The sequence below is a fragment of the Bacillus rossius genome, chromosome 2 (genome assembly GCF_032445375.1).
Source record: "Bacillus rossius redtenbacheri isolate Brsri chromosome 2, Brsri_v3, whole genome shotgun sequence".
NCBI classification, from domain to species: Eukaryota; Metazoa; Arthropoda; class Insecta; order Phasmatodea; family Bacillidae; genus Bacillus; species Bacillus rossius.
In genome coordinates this window covers 103,369,678-103,391,837 of record NC_086331.1, presented here as the reverse complement: position 1 = coordinate 103,391,837, position 22,160 = coordinate 103,369,678, and the positions used below count along the sequence as shown (strand labels likewise).

General features: G+C 41.0%; 1 protein-coding gene across 5 annotated transcripts in view; it reads right to left on the bottom strand.

Annotated features, from left to right (window-relative positions):
* LOC134529537 (histone-arginine methyltransferase CARMER) overlaps positions 1-22,160 on the bottom strand; it is a 202,268-nt gene that overhangs the window by 64,791 nt on the left and 115,317 nt on the right. For 3 of the 5 annotated variants that reach the window (XM_063363734.1, XM_063363733.1, XM_063363737.1), the window contains exons 10-11: positions 7,809-7,928; positions 6,561-6,700 (exon numbers count right to left, since the gene is read on the bottom strand). In XM_063363734.1, coding sequence (XP_063219804.1) covers positions 6,561-6,700; positions 7,809-7,928 — 260 coding nt within the window. The remainder of the gene's footprint in view (positions 1-6,560; positions 6,701-7,808; positions 7,929-22,160) is intronic. The other 2 variants (XM_063363735.1, XM_063363736.1) reach the window with 1 other exon arrangement.

The window sequence follows — 22,160 nt, the reverse complement described above, 5'->3', positions numbered from 1 at the left end:
GATATCCCGCTCATTCGTGGTGTTTACTATGGTAGTTACGCGTTTGTTCGGCTTGCATTTCGATCCCAGATTTTTTTTTTCTATTTAAAGTTGAAGAAAGAATTTTGTTGCATGACTTATTAAATTAAATTGTTTGATGTGCTCTTTTATACTTCACTTTGTAAATAAACCTACTTTCCATGAATGGGTTTTGTTTTTATGAATACTTTATCTAACAAAAAAAATTTTTTTTCCGCATAATCGTCACACCCCTACTTTTCCAACTTGATTTTAGAATAAAATGTGCGACGATTATGCAGAAAACACGGTAATTTTTTTCTGCTGTTGTCACAAATCTTTTTCCGGAAATCAATACTACTCCTTTAAGTGAAATCAGTCTTAAGCCTGCTGTAATGACTTTTTGAGGACATTGTTTGGTTCACAACACCTTTTTGTTGGTAATTTTCATAATATTAGTATATTACAGGAAGTGCTGTAAACATACATTAGAACTAGATTCTTACATGATCTGGTGAATTTGAAACCAACAGATTTTCTTTCTTATCTGTAAATGCTTTATATGACAAGCCCACATTACACTGTTCTTTAAGTAAGAATGGCATCTTTTCATCTGAACACATTTTTACATCTAGAAGCCAGTGCAAATATTAAAATGTTCAAATATCAAAACGAATAGTTTATAATTCGTATTCGATTCAATTTTTAATACTAACACTTAGAAAAAACGAATATTCAGTTGTTTATGAATACGGCTGTGTGGGATCCTGAAAGTCTGGAAAAATTTTGGGATCACAAAAGATTTTCTCGTCTGGTGGCGACAAAATTTCCACAGGATTTACTAAATGTTTAAGGGTTTGTATATGTGGAGTTTTTTGCTACATCTGGGCACATAAACTTTGAGAAGTATAGTAAAGCTGATTTAACATATTATTTCAAAATCATTATTAATACCTATGTTATCAGCTAAAGTATTTTATGGAGAAGAGAATACAGAAGGTCATTCAAAATAGATTAGAACTGACAGCATACTGATAAGGATAAATATGTGTCCGTAAAAATCCAAACACTATGCAGGTGTTAAAATTGACAGTTTTCTGATCTGCGGGTAGAAACATGGCATGCCAGCTCTGTGAATATTGTTTCTTTCGTTCATTCAGTATGAGGCGGCAAAGAGAATAAACTTGTATGGATCCCGTAGAAAACATCTTGTATGGATCTCGTGGAAAACAAAACATCTGGTCACATACTCACAGCAAAGACTCCTAAAGCCTAATAACCTACAACATTTTTCTGGTGGATAAAACACAGTGCACATCGACCAGATACAGGCCCACTCTCACACTCCTAGCGCAGTGACAGCTCAATCAATTATCTTCTCCTGCCTGGCCCAAAAATAAGGGTCACACTACGAGGAGGGGGAGACTTTACTTCTTTTACCAAGCATACATACACTAGACAGAAAAAGAGAGAGACATTCTAAGCAGCTACTGTGTTACTACACTTAAATTAAAACATGCCAAAAAATATAATCCTTAAATATTAATATATGTTACAATTAATAATGATTTATTTTCACATAGTGAAAAATTCAAACAAACAAGTTTTAATTTTTTTTACACCTACAACATATTTAACTATTGACTAAAACTGCTCACTGTACATCCTGTATAAATTCACCCTCTTGAAGTTTCTTCACACATACTGCAGTTGCCTTAAATATTCACTTTGACTGTTTATTACAATTTTTTTTTCCAGATCCTATTTTGATTACCATGAAAAATAATTGTTTCCATTTTCCTTTCAAAATTTCAATATTTCATCCAAATTTTATATAATAATTGTAGCTAACTTAACCTAACCAACCTTTCACTTTGGTATTATTTATCTCTAACTTAACCTAACAAAACTTTCACTTTAGTGATATTTATCTAGTTTCCCAGAAGCCACTACACTACTTATTTACTTTTTATTTCAATATGTATCTGTTATGATACGAGAAAAACTTTTTTTGTGGGATTCTAATTCTTACTATTCAAATTTGATGTTCATATTAAATAATAATTTGATAGTCGTATTCAATTCAAAATAAAAAAACTGATATTCACGCAGACCTACATATTAGCCTACATAAATTAGCCTATTGCCATTTATCTTGATAGGTATTACTAAAACCTCATAAAATGTTTGTTTTAAAAGACCAAAATTAGATTACTCTATTCTCACTGCACAGATTGCTTGTTCCAAAACTCACTGTATTCTTTTATTTATAAATTTATTATTAAAAAAAACTATTTGACAAACTACTTTTCACAATGTTTGTACTTTTTCACAATAAACTAATGAACTGCTTGTGCTATAGTATTTTGCCACAGCTGTGTCTGAGAGCTAAGTGAAGTAATACGGCTCAATGTCTCTCTGACTGGCTGCCTGTACAGATATTTAGCTTTCATGTTGTCAGTTGTCTCTGCCCTGCTGCTGTAAGTAAGTCACTGCACTCCCTTAATTAAATGCCAAATCTTAAGTCAACGAAGCTGAACTATTTTTTAAGTGTACAAGCTATTTGTTACTTTTAAATTAAAAAAAATATATATAATTATTCTAACTGATAAAGATTTACAGCAAACGTGCAAATTTTTGGAAACATAACTTTGGTTTCCTTTTTATTGTTTGATAAAATCAAATACCCATGAATTTTATTTTATATCAGTATAGTACTTTTCATTCTCTTTCAAATGAGACCCTTATCAGCCTCATAGGATCAGCCAGAAAAAAGTTATGAACATTTACAGAAAAGGCTGGATGGATGAAAAAATTCAAGGAGCGCCAACTTTGAAGCATGAAAAATTTAAATTGAGTCTAATGTTGTTAATTGTTTTAACCTGATTTTTGGAATCCTAGTGAAATTTCAAGTAAGAATTGCAAGCTTCATGGCTTAATATTAAAAAACAACTTCACAGCTAGATTTTAACTAAAAAAATGCCTTTTTACCTTGAGCCGCAAATAACAGACAGAAAAACTATTTTTACAAAATTTACATAAAAAAACTAAACTGAATTTAGCAAAAATTAAAAAAATATGCATAGTTACATTTGTCCAGAGAATCTGTAAAAGAATTTAAAGAAAATCTGAAAAAGGAAGGGGGGGGGGGGGGGGGGTGCAAAATTTTCTTGTCTCTGGATGATTTGATTTGGAATGACCCTTACGCTAATGCACTTGTCTCATTATAGGAATGTAAATGAAGTCTCCTGCTTTCATGCGAGTTTGGATGAAATAGTTGACTGATAGGTATGAATATTTCCACATCACATGTTACTCCTTTCATGTAAAAAAAACTTTTAACTGACAAATTAATTTTTATCACCAGGCATGCTAACATAACATCACTCAAAGGCAACATCATCAGCTGAAATTATTTAAAAATTATTAACGTGATCAATCCTAGGCTCATAACTTAGCTAGAACAAACATACTAAAACTTTATAACAAAGAATTTATAAAGTAGAGCTTGGTCAATCAGGGAATTTTCCAATCATAAAGATATTGAATGCCTGCTGCTGATCTTGCAAATAATGTACAGTAGAACCCTGTTATAATGTTTTTCAAGGGAGCACAAGAAAAAAACATTATAAGCAGGAAATCTCAATTTAGCACTTAGCAATGTTCGAGCTTTGTGCCAATGGACTCACCAAGCTATGTAAACAACTTTAATGTTAAAACCAAAGATAGTATACTTGATACATGAATTTTCTGAAACAAGCCAACAATTTTTCAACTTCGTCTTGTTCCCTGGTTAAATTTTGTTTGTCTTTAAGATACACTGCCACATTTTTTGTAAAATTGTCCCACGATTCATGATGACAACATTAAGAGTGAGAACGTCTACTCCTTTGCCACCTGAATACAGTAAAACCTCGTATTTACGTTCTCGTTATTTACGTTTTCCCGCAAATAACGTCATTTTATGTAGGTCCGTTTTATTGTACATTAACTTTCGTGTTGCATTTTCCCTGAAATTACACCGCTACATAACCAAAAAACCCGGAATGTACGTTTCAAAACACGGTAAAAATGTAAATACTCGTCACGTTAGTCATAGATGTGAAAAGTTTGAAGTAGTTCGCCTATTGTCTGTAACCTTTCGTTTTGATGTATCGACAAGTTCTATGGTGCCTCTCCTCTACTAACGTTTTAATCTTTGCTGCCATAGAGAACTTTCGTAGCAGAACCACAAACGGTTTTATTTATGGTGTCATAGAGCACTCTCGTAGCAGAGCATAGTCCGAAGCGCTGAGCTATCGATACTACCGGAAAGCGCTCATACACAGTACGTATATTTAGTAGTGCTGCATTATGTACAGTACATATCTATGATGGCTTTCATTGTTTACATTAGTCAACGTCCGTTTTGGTTAGCACGTGTTTTTTTATCGTTCACAATATTATTTATGGCAAGATTTTGATTGAAGATGGATAGGTATAAAGTTCCACGAAATACTTTATCTATTGAAGATAAAATTAAAATTATTGAGAAGTTTGACAAGCATGTGGGTACCCGAGTGGTTTTGGCCAAGGAACTGAATATTCCTGTTAGTACTTTAAACACAATAATTAAAAATAGGTGTTCTATTGAAGCAAATGCTGCCCAATGCGTTGCATTTATACTATACCTATAAAACAGTACTAGAGAAAATTTAATGTAGGCTTTATGTTGAATTGTTTTTTATATTTAAGAAAATTATATTTTTGCAGTGCCCTAAATGTGTTGTAAACAACTATTGTTTGTCTTGTAGCACCAGTAAATGCTGATACATTTTTTTAAGCTAAAATTTAGCATTAACTGCCAATAAAAGTGCTTTCCCACAATTTACACTTTCCCGCAATTTACACTTTTTCCTTGGGGTTCCCTGAAAAGTGCAAATAAGGGGTTTTACTGTATGTTTAATTTTGGGATTCCTACGTATGAATGAAAAAAAAAATATTTGTAAGCAATAGAAAACACTTTTAGTTATGCCCTCGCTCAATGGTTGGCAACTTAAATATCGTAGGACTATGTACGTGCACCTGAATAAGTGAATACCCACTGGAATGGCAAGGAAGAGAATAGTTGACTAAGGGTGCCAACTGACACGTAACTATGAACATTGTGTACCTTCAGTATATTGCATAAAAATGTATTTTAACAAACTTCATGTATTGTATGGCAGTGATTGTAAACATAAACATACATAAAGGAAACTTTTTATCGTAAGTGTTGGAATAATTTGGTTTTAAAACATTTTTTCCCCATTTATTGAATGTTAGAAAGCAAACATTATAAGCAGGAAATTACACTATTTATGAACGTTATATGCAGGAAATAAATACATTGTCCTTATGGGGGAAGTATTGGGACTTTAAAAATATGACATTATAAGCAGGAAAACATTATATGCAGGAACATTATAACAGGGTTCTACTGTATACCCATCATCCTTTCAAGAAACAGTAAAACACCATCAAGCACGTTGGTTTCTTCTTACCTTCATACTTATTTCAGAAATAACTTGAGACATGCAAGCCAATACTTGAACAAATTAAGTTGATAACAGTGATTAGAGAAATAAAATGAAAAAATAAAATTGGAAAAGAGAATATTTCTATTGAATCAAAATTTTACATAAAAATTTTTTTACACAAATCTACTGAAAAAAGAATAAAACTTTACAACAATAGGCACCAAAATGTAACTGTAAAATGTTTTACAAATAATATAATTATTTCAAATATCAGCAGCTTATAAGTAATATTTTACAACTAATGATGCGGGAAATAATGGCAAATGTTCATTCTTAATTAAGTTTAAAAATATGTGGTTGAATATGTGCTTAAATAACTAGTTTGTGTTGGTTTCAAAGAAATAAAAATGTTACGGGTATGTATAAATTGTTTATGAAAAGATAAATTTAAAAAATATATACAATTGCCAGGAAGGGAAACACTGGTATAAAAAATAGTATTATTCATCTTTCTGTCTTCTTTTAGATAGTTGCATGGAAAAAGAGGGGGAGGGGGAGGGGCGGGGTTGTGAAGGATTGGGAAAGCGGGGCCATACAGTATTGAGGAAGCAGAGAAGTCGACAAAGGACCATCATCTCACCCCTCTCGGAGTAACAAATAAAATGCAGACAAAGAAGAATCAAGTCTCAAAACCTGTGTCGTATTTCTTACGCAGCAATAAGCTGAGATGCCGAACATAAAGACTTAATTTATACCTACAGTACTCTACTGAAGACAAATATATGGTGCGACCCATATTCCAGGGCAACCTTGCAGTAAAAATGTGCAATTTTAATGCCCAAAATTATAGGTGCTACCCATGCGCAGGGATGACCCTTCTGCGGATAAGTACGGTAAATGATCCACGTAAAATATCGGCAAGCATGATTAAGATTCTGATAGTGACGATGGGTAAGACAACAATATTGACTGATTAATCAATCGGAAATCGATCAGTCCAGCTCTATTATAAATATTCAGATACGGAATCTACTTATTCCTGCCCTCTCACAAGGGTTTTCTTACTGGTGCTGTGAACAGTGTTGGAGAAATGCCGCCACCAATTAGTTGGGCTCCCTGAGTTGAGGTGGCCGTGCCTGCTCCAGCTCCCACACGCTGCCGACCAGTACTTGTGATTGAGCCTGGATGGATGCTTGGCTGGTTACCTAACACACACACACACGTTCATGTAACAATTACAGCATCAGTTCACTTTCATCACATTCTAGCACTTCAATGTCACAACTCCTTTAAATATAAAAAGTAGAGGGCAAATTACTATTAAGAAATTAATATTTATCTCTATAAACTGATTATTTTCTAAAATCTGTTGATAGGAAAGGATCAAAAACACTATTCTTAAAATATCTGTGATTCAGTACACCTCTGCAGCAATACTGCAAATGATAACATCAGAATTAAAAAAATGGGTGCGTGTACTTAGGTACGCGCATGAGAAGTTATACATTTTTGGCATCATTAAAAAATAGTTTTTAATTGCATGCAAATAATTATCCATGGTAGCGTTATTCTCCATGGTAGCGTTAAACGTTTAATGCAACCTTTTTGGAAGTCGCATTAGAAGTATAACTTCAAATCTGTAATATAATTTAAATTACAAATAATATAAACTATAATTATTTATTTTGTGTTTACTTAAGGTGCCAGTTTCACAATTTGAGGTTTCCTGATTTTGAAAGCTAGTTTTACAAGCCACTCACTTAATACAATGTCCTTGTAGATTTTCTGATCATGGTGATGCCACACTTCACAGCACATTGTGTTGTTTTTTCTCAAATTTTTTTAGTTTTGAATTGTTAAATTATTCCATATACCATTTGGCATTTGGCCAAAAAGCTAAAATTTTCTGGATGTCCTACCATTGAAACAACAGCAATAGGTAGTCTTTCTACCTTCAATTTTTATTTTTTTCAATTTTTTTTTAAATTTTTGTATATTGTTTAACTATGAGCTCACAATCATTAAAGTTATTATATGCTAGCAAAATTTTAACCAAGTAACTGGCACAAAACTCAACATTTACAAAAGTAGGGTGTTAGTCTTTATAGAGTCTTTAGTAATTAAAACATTTAAAAATTTTAATTCCATTTAAAAAATTTTTTTACATGTTTAACGGATGACCCTTTATCAAATTAGTGAATATACTTGAGGATAAGCTGCACAACAAATATTAATGTTTTAATTTATAAAGCATAAAATTTTATTATTATTAAAATCAATGAAAGCATAAAAATAAAGTGACAAGGTTCATACCTAAAATCAGATCATGGCTGAGTTGCTTACCCAGTCCAACAAGACTTGAGGCAGATTGGGTAACGTCCATTGCCACCTCACCAAGACCGTTTACAGATATACCATTGACCATGTTAACAGCTGAAACACAATAACCCAGGTCACATTATAATACAGAAAAAACTCACAACAAATGCATATTTCATACATACATACTCTCATTTTTACACAAATGCACTTGCACAAAAACTGTTAATAATTTCATGCTCCAGATTTTATATTAATGGTGGTGAAAAATGAGCTAACTCTATTTCATGTTCATGAGAAAATATTTAAGTTAAGATGATTTCCAGAGCTCTTAAGCACTGTTACCTGGTTAGCAATGCTGTTAGTAACAGGTCTAGCTAAAAGCCCTACAAATGGACCCCTAGAGTGCTGGCTCTGCTTGGCACAAACTCAGGCATCCAGCACCCAACTAACATTGCTCAAGGCTTCGCAGCTTGGCCGCAGAACTTCGCCTAAAGGGTAAGGAATGCCTGAGAGGTACAGGTTGTGCCTGGTCTTTATAGCACAAGAATCCGCATTACGTTCGTGATTGCAGCCGTCAATAATGGACAAATTAATTCATCTTCTCTTATAGCGGATAGTATGTTGATGCCTGGTACTTTAAATTTTCTCAGGTAAAATATAAAACAGAGATTTCTATTCACCACAAAATCAGATGCTAACATCTGATACAAAGTTAGTAAATAAATTGTCAACCGAACCATCAAAACAAATTCTTCAACTTTGTGCAGAACTCTTGTTGTCTCCGAGCGTCTCTTGCCAGCTGACTTTCGGCAGTTATTCAGGCTCGACCAGCACCTGGGGAACGAAAATACAGACCCACCCACAACCGTGGGCGAGACCTCACCAAGGAATGGAATAGTTTGAGTTTAAATCCTCGCACTTCGGTGTCATTAGAGATGCTAACAGAGCATTGCCCGAATGCACTGGTGGAGGGAAGGAAACATGACAAAACCTGCTGGCTCACAGCAATGTCCGCCACGTTTCCCCACTTTTGAAAAAGCAGGGTTTGACCCCGCTGGGAATAGAACCCAGATTGCCTTGGTGAAGATGAGTGATCTACCCAAAAAAGGAGACCCCCACAACAGTGGCTAGAAATGGCTCCCAGTCAAGGACATTGCAGCTCACAGATAACTTAAAAATCAACAATATTATATGGGTAAGAGGGACTCTCTGTAAACTAATCAAGCAAAGTGCATCTGACAACAGTGTCGCTTTATGCTATTTCTATGGTGGTAGTAGAAGACTTTTTTTCTGATAAGACTAAACTACGCCATGATGTCATTATTTACAAATGTGTCAAAACCAATTAAACCAACTTTTAACTTATTTCACTATACACATTTTTAATTTGGTTTCAGGAAATATGCAAGATATTTTCAAAATATTTCCACATTACAAAAATGTAATACAATTAAACTATTGTACTTCTATCCGTATGATTTGTGGTGGAATAAAAACCAAAAACTCATAATTATGTACACACAAAACAATACTGCCTTTTAAACGGTGTTAACGCACTTCCATGTCAACACAGTTAGTTGTGCGCAGAACAACAAAGTGATATTCAATTTCATACCAGTGTTGTTAAAACTTTTATTGGGTAACACAAGCAACAGCATATGTTATTGTTCTCCTCAATGTGTTCAGATTAAGTACATACAATGAAAATGTACACTCTGACCTCACATAGCCCCAAAGGAGAAAATTATGTCCAGCAATCTTGTAGGCCAAGGTTTCGCATCATTGCACCTAATCCACTTTTCATAAAATGATACATACAAGAACTCTCAAATAAGTATTAAAAATTTGCTGGTGCATAATCTGATTGGTAAATAACTATAGGTACAAGTCATTCAGTTGAGACACAAAAAATTGTTGCATCACATCAAAGTAATTGTATGGTTCGAAAAAATAAAGGAGATAACCACACAAGGCATTCAATTCAAGGCTATCCCTGTGATGCATAATGAAATGTGGATTTTCTGAACCCACATTCACACATTGTGCCTGCTTCACTGTTCCAGCCAAAGATTTTTAAAACTTTACAGCAGCCTTGTCTAAAAAACACACATGGTGCAGATACTCATTTACATTAATTATTTAGTGCAAAATCTGGGTCACAAAAGCAGCACAACGAAAGTGGTCATCTGGCTGTAAAGATTTACTCCGTGGACTTTAAAATCAAACAAGTGAAGTCAATGATGACTTGATGTAGGCTTTTGGACATACGCCATTGCTAAGCACATGTATGTCTGTAGAAGAAAATTACAAAAAAACACAAATGACAAAAATACAAATTAAGCAAAAAATTGCTGTTGTCAGGATATAAACACCACACAATACTCCACAACAGGAATATGGTCAACAAACAAAGAAAAAACAAAGAAAAATGGACTAACAGAACGAAAAAACCCCCACAAATGATGACGGCACAAAAATACCGAACCCAAAAAATTCAGCACAACAGTTGAAACGAGACAAAAACACAGCAAAACGAAAAGACAAAAACAAACACAATAGTTTTCCAAAAAACGGAAGAGAACAAAAAAACCCCCACAAATGATGACAGCACAAAAATATTGAACCCAAAAAAATTCAGCACAACAGTCAAAATGAGACAAAACACGACAAAACGAAAAGACGAAACAAACACAACAGTTTTCTTAAACAGAAACAAGCGACGTTTCGGGAACTGCTATCTGCTCCCGTCCTCAGGCAGAGACGCACATGGTACGAAAATACAGGTGCGACTGAGTAGGGGCTGGAAAAATGAGGGTATTTATCAGAAAATGGACTACATCTTTCTCAGCCAATGGCAGACAAGCTGACTCCCCATTGGCTGTGCACCATGGAGTTAAAGCGGATTGGTTATGGTAGGTTGAGTATTGGCTATTGTTTTGTGCTGCAGGGATGTTTCTCTCATAATCAAAGGGAACCACATATTTTTTTAATTCAATGCTCTGCTGGCTGAAATTATTTTTATTGCTAATAATGAAAGCTGATTCTTTGATTTTCCTTTTTATTTTATCGGGTTCCTGTACGAGTGGTGTGGAGTCTTCCCAGAGAATTTTGTGGCTATTTTCCCATGTATGTTCAGCAAGTCTGGATTTTAGGGTTTCACCCTTCTTGCAGTTGTTTTTGTGTTCTTTGTTTCGGGTGGATATAGCTCTGTCAGTTTCACCTACGTACATGTGGCCACATTCACAGGGGATCTGATACACACAGTTGTGGGTTTGTAATTTTTCTGTGGCTGGTTTCACCTTGGTAACAATACTTTTAATAGTAGATTTAGAACGGAATGCTGTTTTAAGTCCATATTTGTTTCCCAGGCGTCTTATTTTTTCTGAAAGCCCTTGAATATATGGAATGACTAGGGTTCCTGCCAGTTTCTCTGTTTCTGTGGATTGGAGTGTTTTGTTGGATTTCATATGCTGTTTGATGGTGTTGACAGGGTAACCATTGGCTATGAGTTCCTTTTTTATATGATTGTGTTCAACTGCGATAGATATCACATCAGAACAAATAATCTCAGCTCAGTTGGTTAGTGTGTGAATTATGCCATCCCAAAACAACAAAAACTGGCATAATTCACACACTAACCAACCGAGCTGCCAGTTTTTGTTGTTTTGGGATGGCATAATTCACACACTAACCAACTGAGCTGAGATTATTTGTTCTGATGTGATATCTATCGCAGTTGAACACAATCATATAAAAAAGGAACTCATAGCCAATGGTTACACTGTCAACACCATCAAACAGCATATGAAATCCAACAAAACACTCCAATCCACAGAAACAGAGAAACTGGCAGGAACCCTAGTCATTCCATATGTTCAAGGGCTTTCAGAAAAAATAAGACGCCTGGGAAACAAATATGCACTTAAAACAGCATTCCGTTCTAAATCTACTATTAAAAGTATTGTTACCAAGGTGAAACCAGCCACAGAAAAATTACAAACCCACAACTGTGTGTATCAGATCCCCTGTGAATGTGGCCACATGTACGTAGGTGAAACTGACAGAGCTATATCCACCCGAAACAAAGAACACAAAAACAACTGCAAGAAGGGTGAAACCCTAAAATCCAGACTTGCTGAACATACATGGGAAAATAGCCACAAAATTCTCTGGGAAGACTCCACACCACTCGTACAGGAACCCGGTAAAATAAAAAGGAAAATCAAAGAATCAGCTTTCATTATTAGCAATAAAAATATTTTCAGCCAGCAGAGCATTGAATTAAAAAAATATGTGGTTCCCTTTGATTATGAGAGAAACATCCCTGCAGCACAAAACAATAGCCAATACTCAACCTACCATAACCAATCCGCTTTAAATCCATGGTGCACAGCCAATGGGGAGTCAGCTTGTCTGCCATTGGCTGAGAAAGATGTAGTCCATTTTCTGATAAATACCCTCATTTTTCCAGCCCCTACTCAGTCGCACCTGTATTTTCGTACCATGTGCGTCTCTGCCTGAGGACGGGAGCAGATAGCAGTTCCCGAAAAGTCGCTTGTTTCTGTTTAAGAAAACTGTTGTGTTTGTTTCGTCTTTTCGTTTTGTCGTGTTTTGTCTCATTTTGACTGTTGTGCTGAATTTTTTTGGGTTCAATATTTTTGTGCTGTCATCATTTGTGGGGGTTTTTTTGTTCTCTTCCGTTTTTTGGAAAACTATTGTGTTTGTTTTTGTCTTTTCGTTTTGCTGTGTTTTTGTCTCGTTTCAACTGTTGTGCTGAATTTTTTGGGTTCGGTATTTTTGTGCCGTCATCATTTGTGGGTTTTTTTTTGTTCTGTTAGTCCATTTTTCTTTGTTTTTTCTTTGTTTGTTAACCAAATTCCTGTTGTGGAGTATTGTGTGGTGTTTATATCCTGACAACAGCAATTTTTTGCTTAATTTGTATTTTTGTCATTTGTGTTTTTTTGTAGTTTTCTTGTACAGACATACATGTGCTTAGTAATGGCGTATATCCAAAAGCCTACATCAAGTCATGCACTCCTATTGCACAAATCTTTCAAAGATAATATGAAGTCAATGATACAAAATTATTTGTCCATGGACGAGGGAATTATGAGTTCATGAGACACGCTCCGATGCCCTGTTCACGAAAGTGGCACGATATTCCTGGGCTTCCAATACTTACTGTGCCACCTGACAGTACTGTTGTAATCAGGTGGTGGCTGTACATGTTTATTCATAAAATTTTGTCAACAGTAATATGGGACATTGTCTTATTGCAGCACCACAAACTATTACCTTTCTCTAGCAATGATGTCATTTTCAGTTCCAGAGACCGCAGCACCACCTATTCAAATGTGATTAATACTTCGAACAAAGGCAAGAAATAACTTATTACGATTGTTTTTCTTATACCATAAATTTTTTAAATGTTGAACAGAATTCCATGAATGGGGTGATACATCAATTATTACTACCATTCTTAATGCTCTTGAAAAAAAAAAAAAGCCTCCCAAGACATTTGTTTATCATTTAACCAAATTATTTGACCATAAATAAAGATAAACTGGTTTACATACGGTTTCTCACAAAAAATATCAGGCAATCATTACTAACAGACACCAAATTCCTTCAGCTATGAATATGAGATTATCACCAAAACTAAAAATTAATTTTTACCATATCCTATGAAAACTCAGTTCTGCTCGTTTCAGTTTTCCATAATATAAAATCTATATTAAACCACGACTGGGTATTCTATGAAAAGTTACGCGAGAGGTTAAAAAAATGAGCAAATTTTATTTAGCTACAATGCATTAGAATAAAAACAAATAGGTAAAAATCTTAAGCAATGTTTAATTAATGGGTTAAAACTTAGTTAAAAATTATAGATATTTAAATGTGTAACTGAGAACTAAATCTACAAACAAATTTAAAAAAAAAATTATATACTGATGAATATTTTGGTTTATGGTAATAAATATGAAAAATTTATATTATAACCAAATTATAAACATAAACTATTTTTTTTCTTCTGAAAACTTAAGTGTAGTTCACAGTAATAAAGAAAAAATAACATTTGACAAAAATATTTATGAAGGATGTCAAATTTTTATATTTCAAAAGAAATTATACAAAATACTTTTTATATTTCTAATACTAAAGGTGTTTTTTTTAACTCGACACTTGTGTCATGACAGAAATGTCATGTATTGGAGAAATATATCACAAAGTGTTTAAAACTAACAACAGTAAGTTGATAAATATGTAGATCTGCGATAAGTGTCTAAGAGTACTTTTTAGCAGATTGTTAACCTGTTTATACTGAATGCTGAAATAAGTGTCAGTTGCAAAACTGAAGTGACGAAATATAATAGCGAACTGATGAAATATATCAAAATGAGGTTAAATAAGACGTGAAACACAAAATGATAGGTAAATATTACTAAAACAACCTTCAGGAGTATAATATACTGATCAAATAGTCTGAATTTTTTTTTAAAAAAGATTTTTAAATTGAGTGTAAAATTATGTTGGTATTTATTGTTAGGTGTACATTCAATGATATACTTATTTTTGGCACACACAGGTTATACTGATCATTTTACTGGGTACGCAAAGTAGAAATTGAATATCATGTTGTGTGGCCAACACACACTGGTACTTGTTATCATGGTGCTAATGGATTTTTGAGTTAATATAACTTTTGAGTTAATATAACAACAGATTATTAGAATATTTAATTGGTTTTAAAATGAAAATTTTATAAATAATTTTAATTACAGTTAGTACTTTTATTTGTTAAATTTACTACTTTGTTATTTAATTGATTTGCCTTTAATATTTGTGTTAAAATTTTATTTCATTAGTTTTTAAACTTATAAAATCTTTTAATTGGTTTAATTTATAATACTTATTTATCCTTATAGAAGCTGAGAATTTAGCACGTAGTGTTTTGAGAACGTTGCCAAGGTTGTGTGCAAAACTGACTCATGTGTGGATGTGATTCTCGGAACTGACACTTCTGCGCACCAGCATGTCATGCAGTCCAGCTGATTGGAGCGGCAAAGTGTGTCACATATATTAGTAGTACATAAAATGTTTTAATAGATTTATATATATTAATTTTTTATATATAAATAACCGATAAAAAGTAAAAATATTACAAACATAATTATTGAATTTTATTATTTCTCAAAAGATATGTAAAAAAGTTTGAACAATGAAAAAAATCCAATATTATAATGAATTATAAATATTTATTTCATAAATTTTCGTAAACACAGTTATGAACATCCATATGTCAAATTAGTAAGAATTGACTTGAGAATTCATATTTAATCTGTCAGATAAAACAGATGTATCTTTTATTTGTCGGTCTCTGGCCAAGTGCCAATCTTTATCAACCTCAACTCCCTATTTCATCCTCAAATTGTCCATCATGAGCTCTAACAGATTTTATTTCACACTTATGTCGCTAGAAAGCATGAGAATTTAATTTTACAAGTCCATGTTAGCTTTTCAGGGTGGCCATAAAACTTTGATTTTGAAATTCATGCACATTTCCAGGTTTTCAAGGAAAAAATTTAGTTTTTCAAGGAATTTGCTTTCTGGTGAAACTATGCAGATTTAGAATGTTGATAAAGTCATGTACTAACAATACATACCCTATACTTTTGTTCTAACAAAATACAATTGACAAGGTCGGGGGATTCGGTAGTATTTATAACGTACTTTTAGTGGGCGCCACCGTGTCTAGGGGGCACGGACCCGGCGAGAAGACTCTGTCTCAGGCGTGACGTAGCCCGTGTGGCGGCGTGACTCGTTTCCCCCTTTCGCAATTACCTTAACCACGCAGTGGGATCTCAGGGCGCCCCACACGCCGACAAACAACACTCGAAGCACGCAAACACAATGTCTCTATGAAAACGCCTTCCTCGGAGAGCCGGAACGGAGCGTCTCTCTTCAGCTGGCGACGGGAAGCGACTGCGCGAGCAATGGCCGCAGAGGTAGCGTGGTGAAGAGGGGGGGGGGGGGGGGGGGTTTGGCGCCAAGCGCCCTGAACAGTTACCCTGTCTCCCGTCGTGCCGCGGACGTGGTTAAAATGCATAAAAATTACAATAAATTTTAATATAAAAACATATGGCACTTGGGGAACAAAACAAAAGATTGCACAGTATTATTATATCTTGGGGAGCGAAGCACTGATTCTACAGCGCCCTCTTGCGGCGGCGCGCTATTTAAAACACGTCAGCCGGGAGGATTAACAGGAAGGGAGGGAGGTGGTGGCACATCGGGCTCAGATGGGCGTAGCCCTGGACGACGTCAATTGCCCCCTCCTAAAGTAGGCCGATGTGATGACATCTCCCGACCTTGAGTGGGCGTGGCATTGTTTACCTCGCGCTCCCTGTGGCAATGTTTACATTTCGCCAGCTGAGCAGCAGCTCCGTGCCCTTGGATGTCTCCTGGGTCGTAGGTTGTACCTTGGAGCGGGCTCGGGTGCTTCTCTCTCTCCTTCACCTGCCTCGGATTCTGCGGGTTCTTCCACGAAGACCCGAAAGTCTGAGTCCTCTATGGAATAGTGGAATGGCCACATCATCTCATGGCTGTCCGGCGACTCTGGTCGTTCGTCCGCTTCGTCTGGCGTCCATATCAGAGGCAAGGGCATACCGTCTCCTCTCGTCGACAGTTCGTCTGTTTCCGCGAACCCGCGGAAGGGAGAGTCCTCTCCGTCTGTCTCTGTGAACAGCTGTCTTGTCAGGCCCGTTCTGCGTGGGGCTGGAACTGGCGACTCCACTTCCACTCCTGGAAACCCGTGGAATCCTGCGCCCTCGTTCTCCATAGGGGTTGATGTCGCAGCATTGGCGTGATGTTGGTCCTCGGTAACTGTGGGGGTCACGGGTTCGCTTCCCTCTCCCTCAGGGCCTCCTTCCCTGCCTCCGTGCGCGATTCGTACATCATCCCGATGGTACTTCGCGGCACGACCACTCGGAAGTGTGACTACGACCGCGGTGGGACCTGGTATGCGCAACACTGCTATGGGGCCGATCCACTTGGGTGCAAGCCCCGCACAGAAGTTTTTGTTTCCAGCTGAGAGTGGATGTAGACGCGCGTACACCATCTGCCCAGGTGTCAGTGGCGGCGGTGGTCGTGTGGTGACGGGTGTGTGTTGCGCCTGGTAGGCCGCCTGCCTGCGACGAGCCTCTTCATGCGTCATAGCGATGTTCCGCCCGTGCTCCTCTGGGGATTCTTCCCTGTCCTCCGCGCATCTCTCTTGCACCCGGTACTGGCCGGGCAGGGGTAGGTTACGTCCTTGCACGAGTGTGGCTGGAGATTCGCCGGTAACTGTGTTCACACGGCGCCGCAGGCAATAAGTGATTTCCGGGATGTGCGTGTCCCACAGGGTGTGGTCTTCAGCCAGCCGGAGTCTCAGCTGCGCCTTTATCTCCTGGTTGCGCCTCTCGGTGGGGTTAGCGCGGGGGTGGTACAATGGCGTGGTATGCGTCGTGACTCGCCACGCCTCGCATAGCTCCCTCCACTTCCGTCCCGAGAACTGTGACGCGTTATCCGTCAACACAACGCGTGGGTAGCCCCAGCGCGGGCAAAATTCTGTGTCCATGGTGCGTGCAATGGTGCCAGCGCGGCAGTTTGACAGCGGAAAGGCCTCGACCCAGCGCGTGAAGCAATCCGTCACAACCAACAGGAATCTCTTCCCGCGTGCTGACCTTGGGTACGGCCCCATCAAATCCAGAGCGACCGTGTGAAATGGCTCGGATGGTCGCCGGGGTCTTTGTTGTTCTCGCCCATCGGCTCGCCGCACCTTTCGCCGTTGGCAGTGTCGGCATCCTCGCACGCCGTCCCTCACATACTTGTTAACCCCGGGCCAAAAGAAGAGGTCTCGTACTGCACGTACAGTCTGATCCGTACCCGGGTGTCCGGCTAGTCTGTTCACATGTAACATTGTGAATATTTCGCGTCGCGTCACTGCGGGTGCAAATGTCCGCCATGGTTGTTGAGTGCCTGCGGTGCGTGCCTGTAACAATCCCTCGAGCACACGGTACCCCTCGCACGCAGCCTCCCCGCACTGACGTATTAGCCCTTGCGTGTGTTCGTCTCTGCGTTGTGCCGCGCGCACGAATGCGTCTAGATCGTCTAGTTCCGCCCCTGGCGGTAGGGTGGGGGTATTGTTTACATCTGTGATCGCACACAGCGCCGCCGCCTGACTAAGTGTGTGTGGCCTAGGTGTCGGTGTGCCGCTCGTGGGTGGGAGGAGCTCGTCCCAGTCCGCGTCGTCCCGCGCCTCTACCGTGTCGTCTGGGTTACGCGACAGCTCGTCGGCCAGCTCGTTCTGTTTGCCAGCGACGTGTTCCACAGTAAAGTCGAGTGCTTGCAGGACCATAGCCCACCGCGTCAATTTTGACCGCCGCCCCTGCATAGTGGCAAGCCATTTCAGGCACTGGCTGTCTGTCCGCAGTATGAAATGCTGGCCCTCTAGGTGTGGCCTGTACCTCCTCAGGGCCCACACCACGCCCAAACACTCCCTCTCATTCACACTGTAGCGTTGCTCTACTGCCCCGAACTTGGCGCTCGCATACTCAATTATGCGAGGCTCGCCAGCATCTCCAAGCTGTAACAATATGGCTCCTATTCCCTGTTGGCTTGCGTCCGTTTGTACAATTATCTGCTTCCCTGGATCTAGTCGGGCCAGCAAGTGACATTGCCGGAAACGCTGTTTCAATTCCTCGAAAGCTGCTTGCATTTCCGTGGTCCACCGGTAGGACTTTTTTGGTGACAGCTGTTCCGTTAGTGGTGCGGCGATGACAGAGAACTCTGGTATGAACGCACGTAGCCAATTGGCCAGTCCGATGAACCGTTGCAGCTGCTTACGAGTGTTTGGGATAGGCTTGTTTACAATGACAGACAGTTGTTGTGACGTTGGCCGATTCCCCTCCGCATTCACGACCAGGCCCAAAAAATCTAGTTCCGTTGTACCTACGTGACATTTCTCGGGGTTACATGTAAGCCCGTGGGCGGCTAGTCGCTCTAGGATCAACGCGAGGTGGTGCGCGTGTTCGTTCCATGTCTGTGACCAAATGATAATGTCATCAAGATATGCGGCCGCGAACTTGCCCGCGTAGTCCCCTAATACACGCGTCACCATGTTCTGGAACGTGGCGGGTGCATCCTGCAATCCAAAGGGCATGGCGCAAAACTGAAACCGTCTGCCGTCCGGAGTCGTAAAAGCGGTTTAAGGGCGGTCCTCTGGGCGTATGGGTACTTGCCAGTAACCCGCTTTTAGATCTAACGAGGAAAAAATCTTTGCATTACCCAACCCCGCGATTGTATCTGCGATGTTCAACAGTGGAGGTGGTGCGTTTACTGTTACCTTGTTAATTGGTTTAAAATTAACGCAGAAACGTAAAGTGCCATCTTTTTTTTCTGCTAGCACGACCTGGAAGTTGTATGGGCTCTCGCTGGGCTCGATAATGCCATCTCGCAACATTTCCCTCACTTGATTCAGGATGGTCTGTTTCCCCGTGTGCCCGTAGCTGCCAGGAGGGATGAACATAGGGGTGTGGGGGTGAGTAGGAATAGAGTGCTCTGCGACCGTCGTACGTCTCAGCGGATCGGCAGTCGCGAACACGTCACTGCGGGGTACAATTACACTCTGGATAGCTGCCTGGTGCTCACGGGGCACCCCATGCTTGAAAGTAGCGAGACTGACCTGGTGTTTGGTTGGTGGCGGTGAGCGTCCGAGGCCATACACTGTACGGCGGCCCTGGTTGCTGACATGTACGCACCCATCGCGTACCTCGATCATGGCACCTTGGTCGTACAGCCACGGATGTCCCAGGATAACGTCGTCTCGGAGGTCGTCGACCACCAACGCCGTGGTGCTCGAACGTTGGTCGCGCACGTCCACGTGCAGCGTTACGACGCCCCTGGTGTGGCAGGCGTTCCCAGTGGTCGCCAGCTGGAGTTGGCCCGGCCAGGCCTCGAAGGGCGTCCCTTCGGCGAACTGCGATGACACACAGTTGTGGCTGGCGGCGGTGTCAATGAGGGCACTGACTGCCCGCCCGTTGACCACGACCGGGATGCGAAGTAGCACGCACTCCTCCACGCTCACGTGCCCCAGGCTTGGTCCAGCTGTTGTTGTTGTGATAGCCGGTTGCGCGGGGGTGGCGGGCCGTGTTAGCGCGTCGCCCCCGGCTGCCCGTTTCCCGACGGATCGTTCCGTTGGGCTGCTGGTCGATATCGGTTGCGCACTGGGCAGTCCTCATGCCAGTGGAAGGTGCCACTCGGGCACGAGTGGCATTGCGGTGGCGGCCCCACGCCAATCTCGCGTCTACGCCACGCCGGTGGCGGGCGTTCTTGCCGACTGTTGTTGGCGGATGGGAAGTACGGCACCACAGCCGTTGCGTCAGCGGCTGTCACGGTCTCTGCTCGTACTGTCGATTTGGATGACCGTACCGACTTCAGGTCATACTCAACGGCGCGCGCGTGTTGCGTGAACTCCTCGGCCGTCTGGCGGGTTGCATGTCGTAGATGCGGGCGTAGCTCCGGACGCATCAGCTCGACGATGCGCTCCAACAATCCCTCCGGGCCGCTCGCCGGGAACAGCCGTCTATGTAGCCGGAGCTTCTTGACAATGAACGCCTCCGCCGATTCATTCAGACTCTGTTCCAGACAGTACAACTCCGTCCTGACCTTCATCTCCGCTTTCACGTCCGCGAACCGCGCCTCGAATCGCCGTGTGAACTCCGACCAGGGCATGTCGAATTCACTGACGATGCTCCACCACGTCTTCGCCTCCCCTCTTAGCGCGCCTCCCACGCGCTCTGCCCACTCCACGTCCGGCACGCCGTACCGATTCAGTCTCTCATGACACACTCGCACGAACTTCCCCGGGTCGTCACACGTCCGTCCAGAAAATTTGGGCAGCTCAATGTGACCCACAGGCGTAGGTCGCGCGCACGCATTTGTTGGCTCGACATAGACTCGCGTCCCCGTGGCGAACGCCGCCCCGCGTGTTGCGAACTTCACCTCCCGACATTCGGTGCAGTCGTACCAACTGTCGCGTGAAGAAGCCTGCTCGGTCTGGTCCATACACCGCACGTGTTTGAAGGCCCGGCAGTTTCGGCACCAAGCGTCCTTGCCCGCCTCTCCAGTACAGGTTGCCACAGTACACTTCAAACGTTCTATCCCGACTGAATTCATTCGCCCCGCAAAACCGTCCAGGCGTGGTTCGCAGCGTTCCAGACACACGCATGTGTCCATCCACGAGGCCCCCGTGACGCCCCCCACGTGCCTCGGACGTGCGCACGTGACGCAATACATACTGTTTATGTTAAACACGAGCTCTGGTTTAATTAAGCCCACTCCAGCTGCCGGTCGTCTATCGTCTGCCATGCTCGCATTAGTTCAACTCACATAAGCACTGCAACAAAATTACCGCTACCGGGATGCGGAATGCCTCTGCTGCGCCTGGATTCCTGGAAGCGCGCTAGTGGTCACTGGATCGGTCGCGACGGAGTACCGTTAGGCGCGCTGCACGGACAATGGCTGCTCGGCTCCGACGGAGTACCGTTAGGCGCGCTGCACGGACAATGGCTGCTCGGCTCCGACGGAGTACCGTTAGGCGCGCTGCACGGACAATGGTTGCTCGGCTCCGCGCACTCCGGTTAACAATCGCACAACTCCCGCGCATCCGGTCTTGGTGGTTAAGGCAGCTTTTTGTCACGCCCCACGCTCTTGGGAGCCAATTGACAAGGTCGGGGGATTCGGTAGTATTTATAACGTACTTTTAGTGGGCGCCACCGTGTCTAGGGGGCACGGACCCGGCGAGAAGACTCTGTCTCAGGCGTGACGTAGCCCGTGTGGCGGCGTGACTCGTTTCCCCCTTTCGCAATTACCTTAACCACGCAGTGGGATCTCAGGGCGCCCCACACGCCGACAAACAACACTCGAAGCACGCAAACACAATGTCTCTATGAAAACGCCTTCCTCGGAGAGCCGGAACGGAGCGTCTCTCTTCAGCTGGCGACGGGAAGCGACTGCGCGAGCAATGGCCGCAGAGGTAGCGTGGTGAAGAGGGGGGGGGGGGGGGGGGGGGGGGTTTGGCGCCAAGCGCCCTGAACAGTTACCCTGTCTCCCGTCGTGCCGCGGACGTGGTTAAAATGCATAAAAATTACAATAAATTTTAATATAAAAACATATGGCACTTGGGGAACAAAACAAAAGATTGCACAGTATTATTATATCTTGGGGAGCGAAGCACTGATTCTACAGCGCCCTCTTGTGGCGGCGCGCTATTTAAAACACGTCAGCCGGGAGGATTAACAGGAA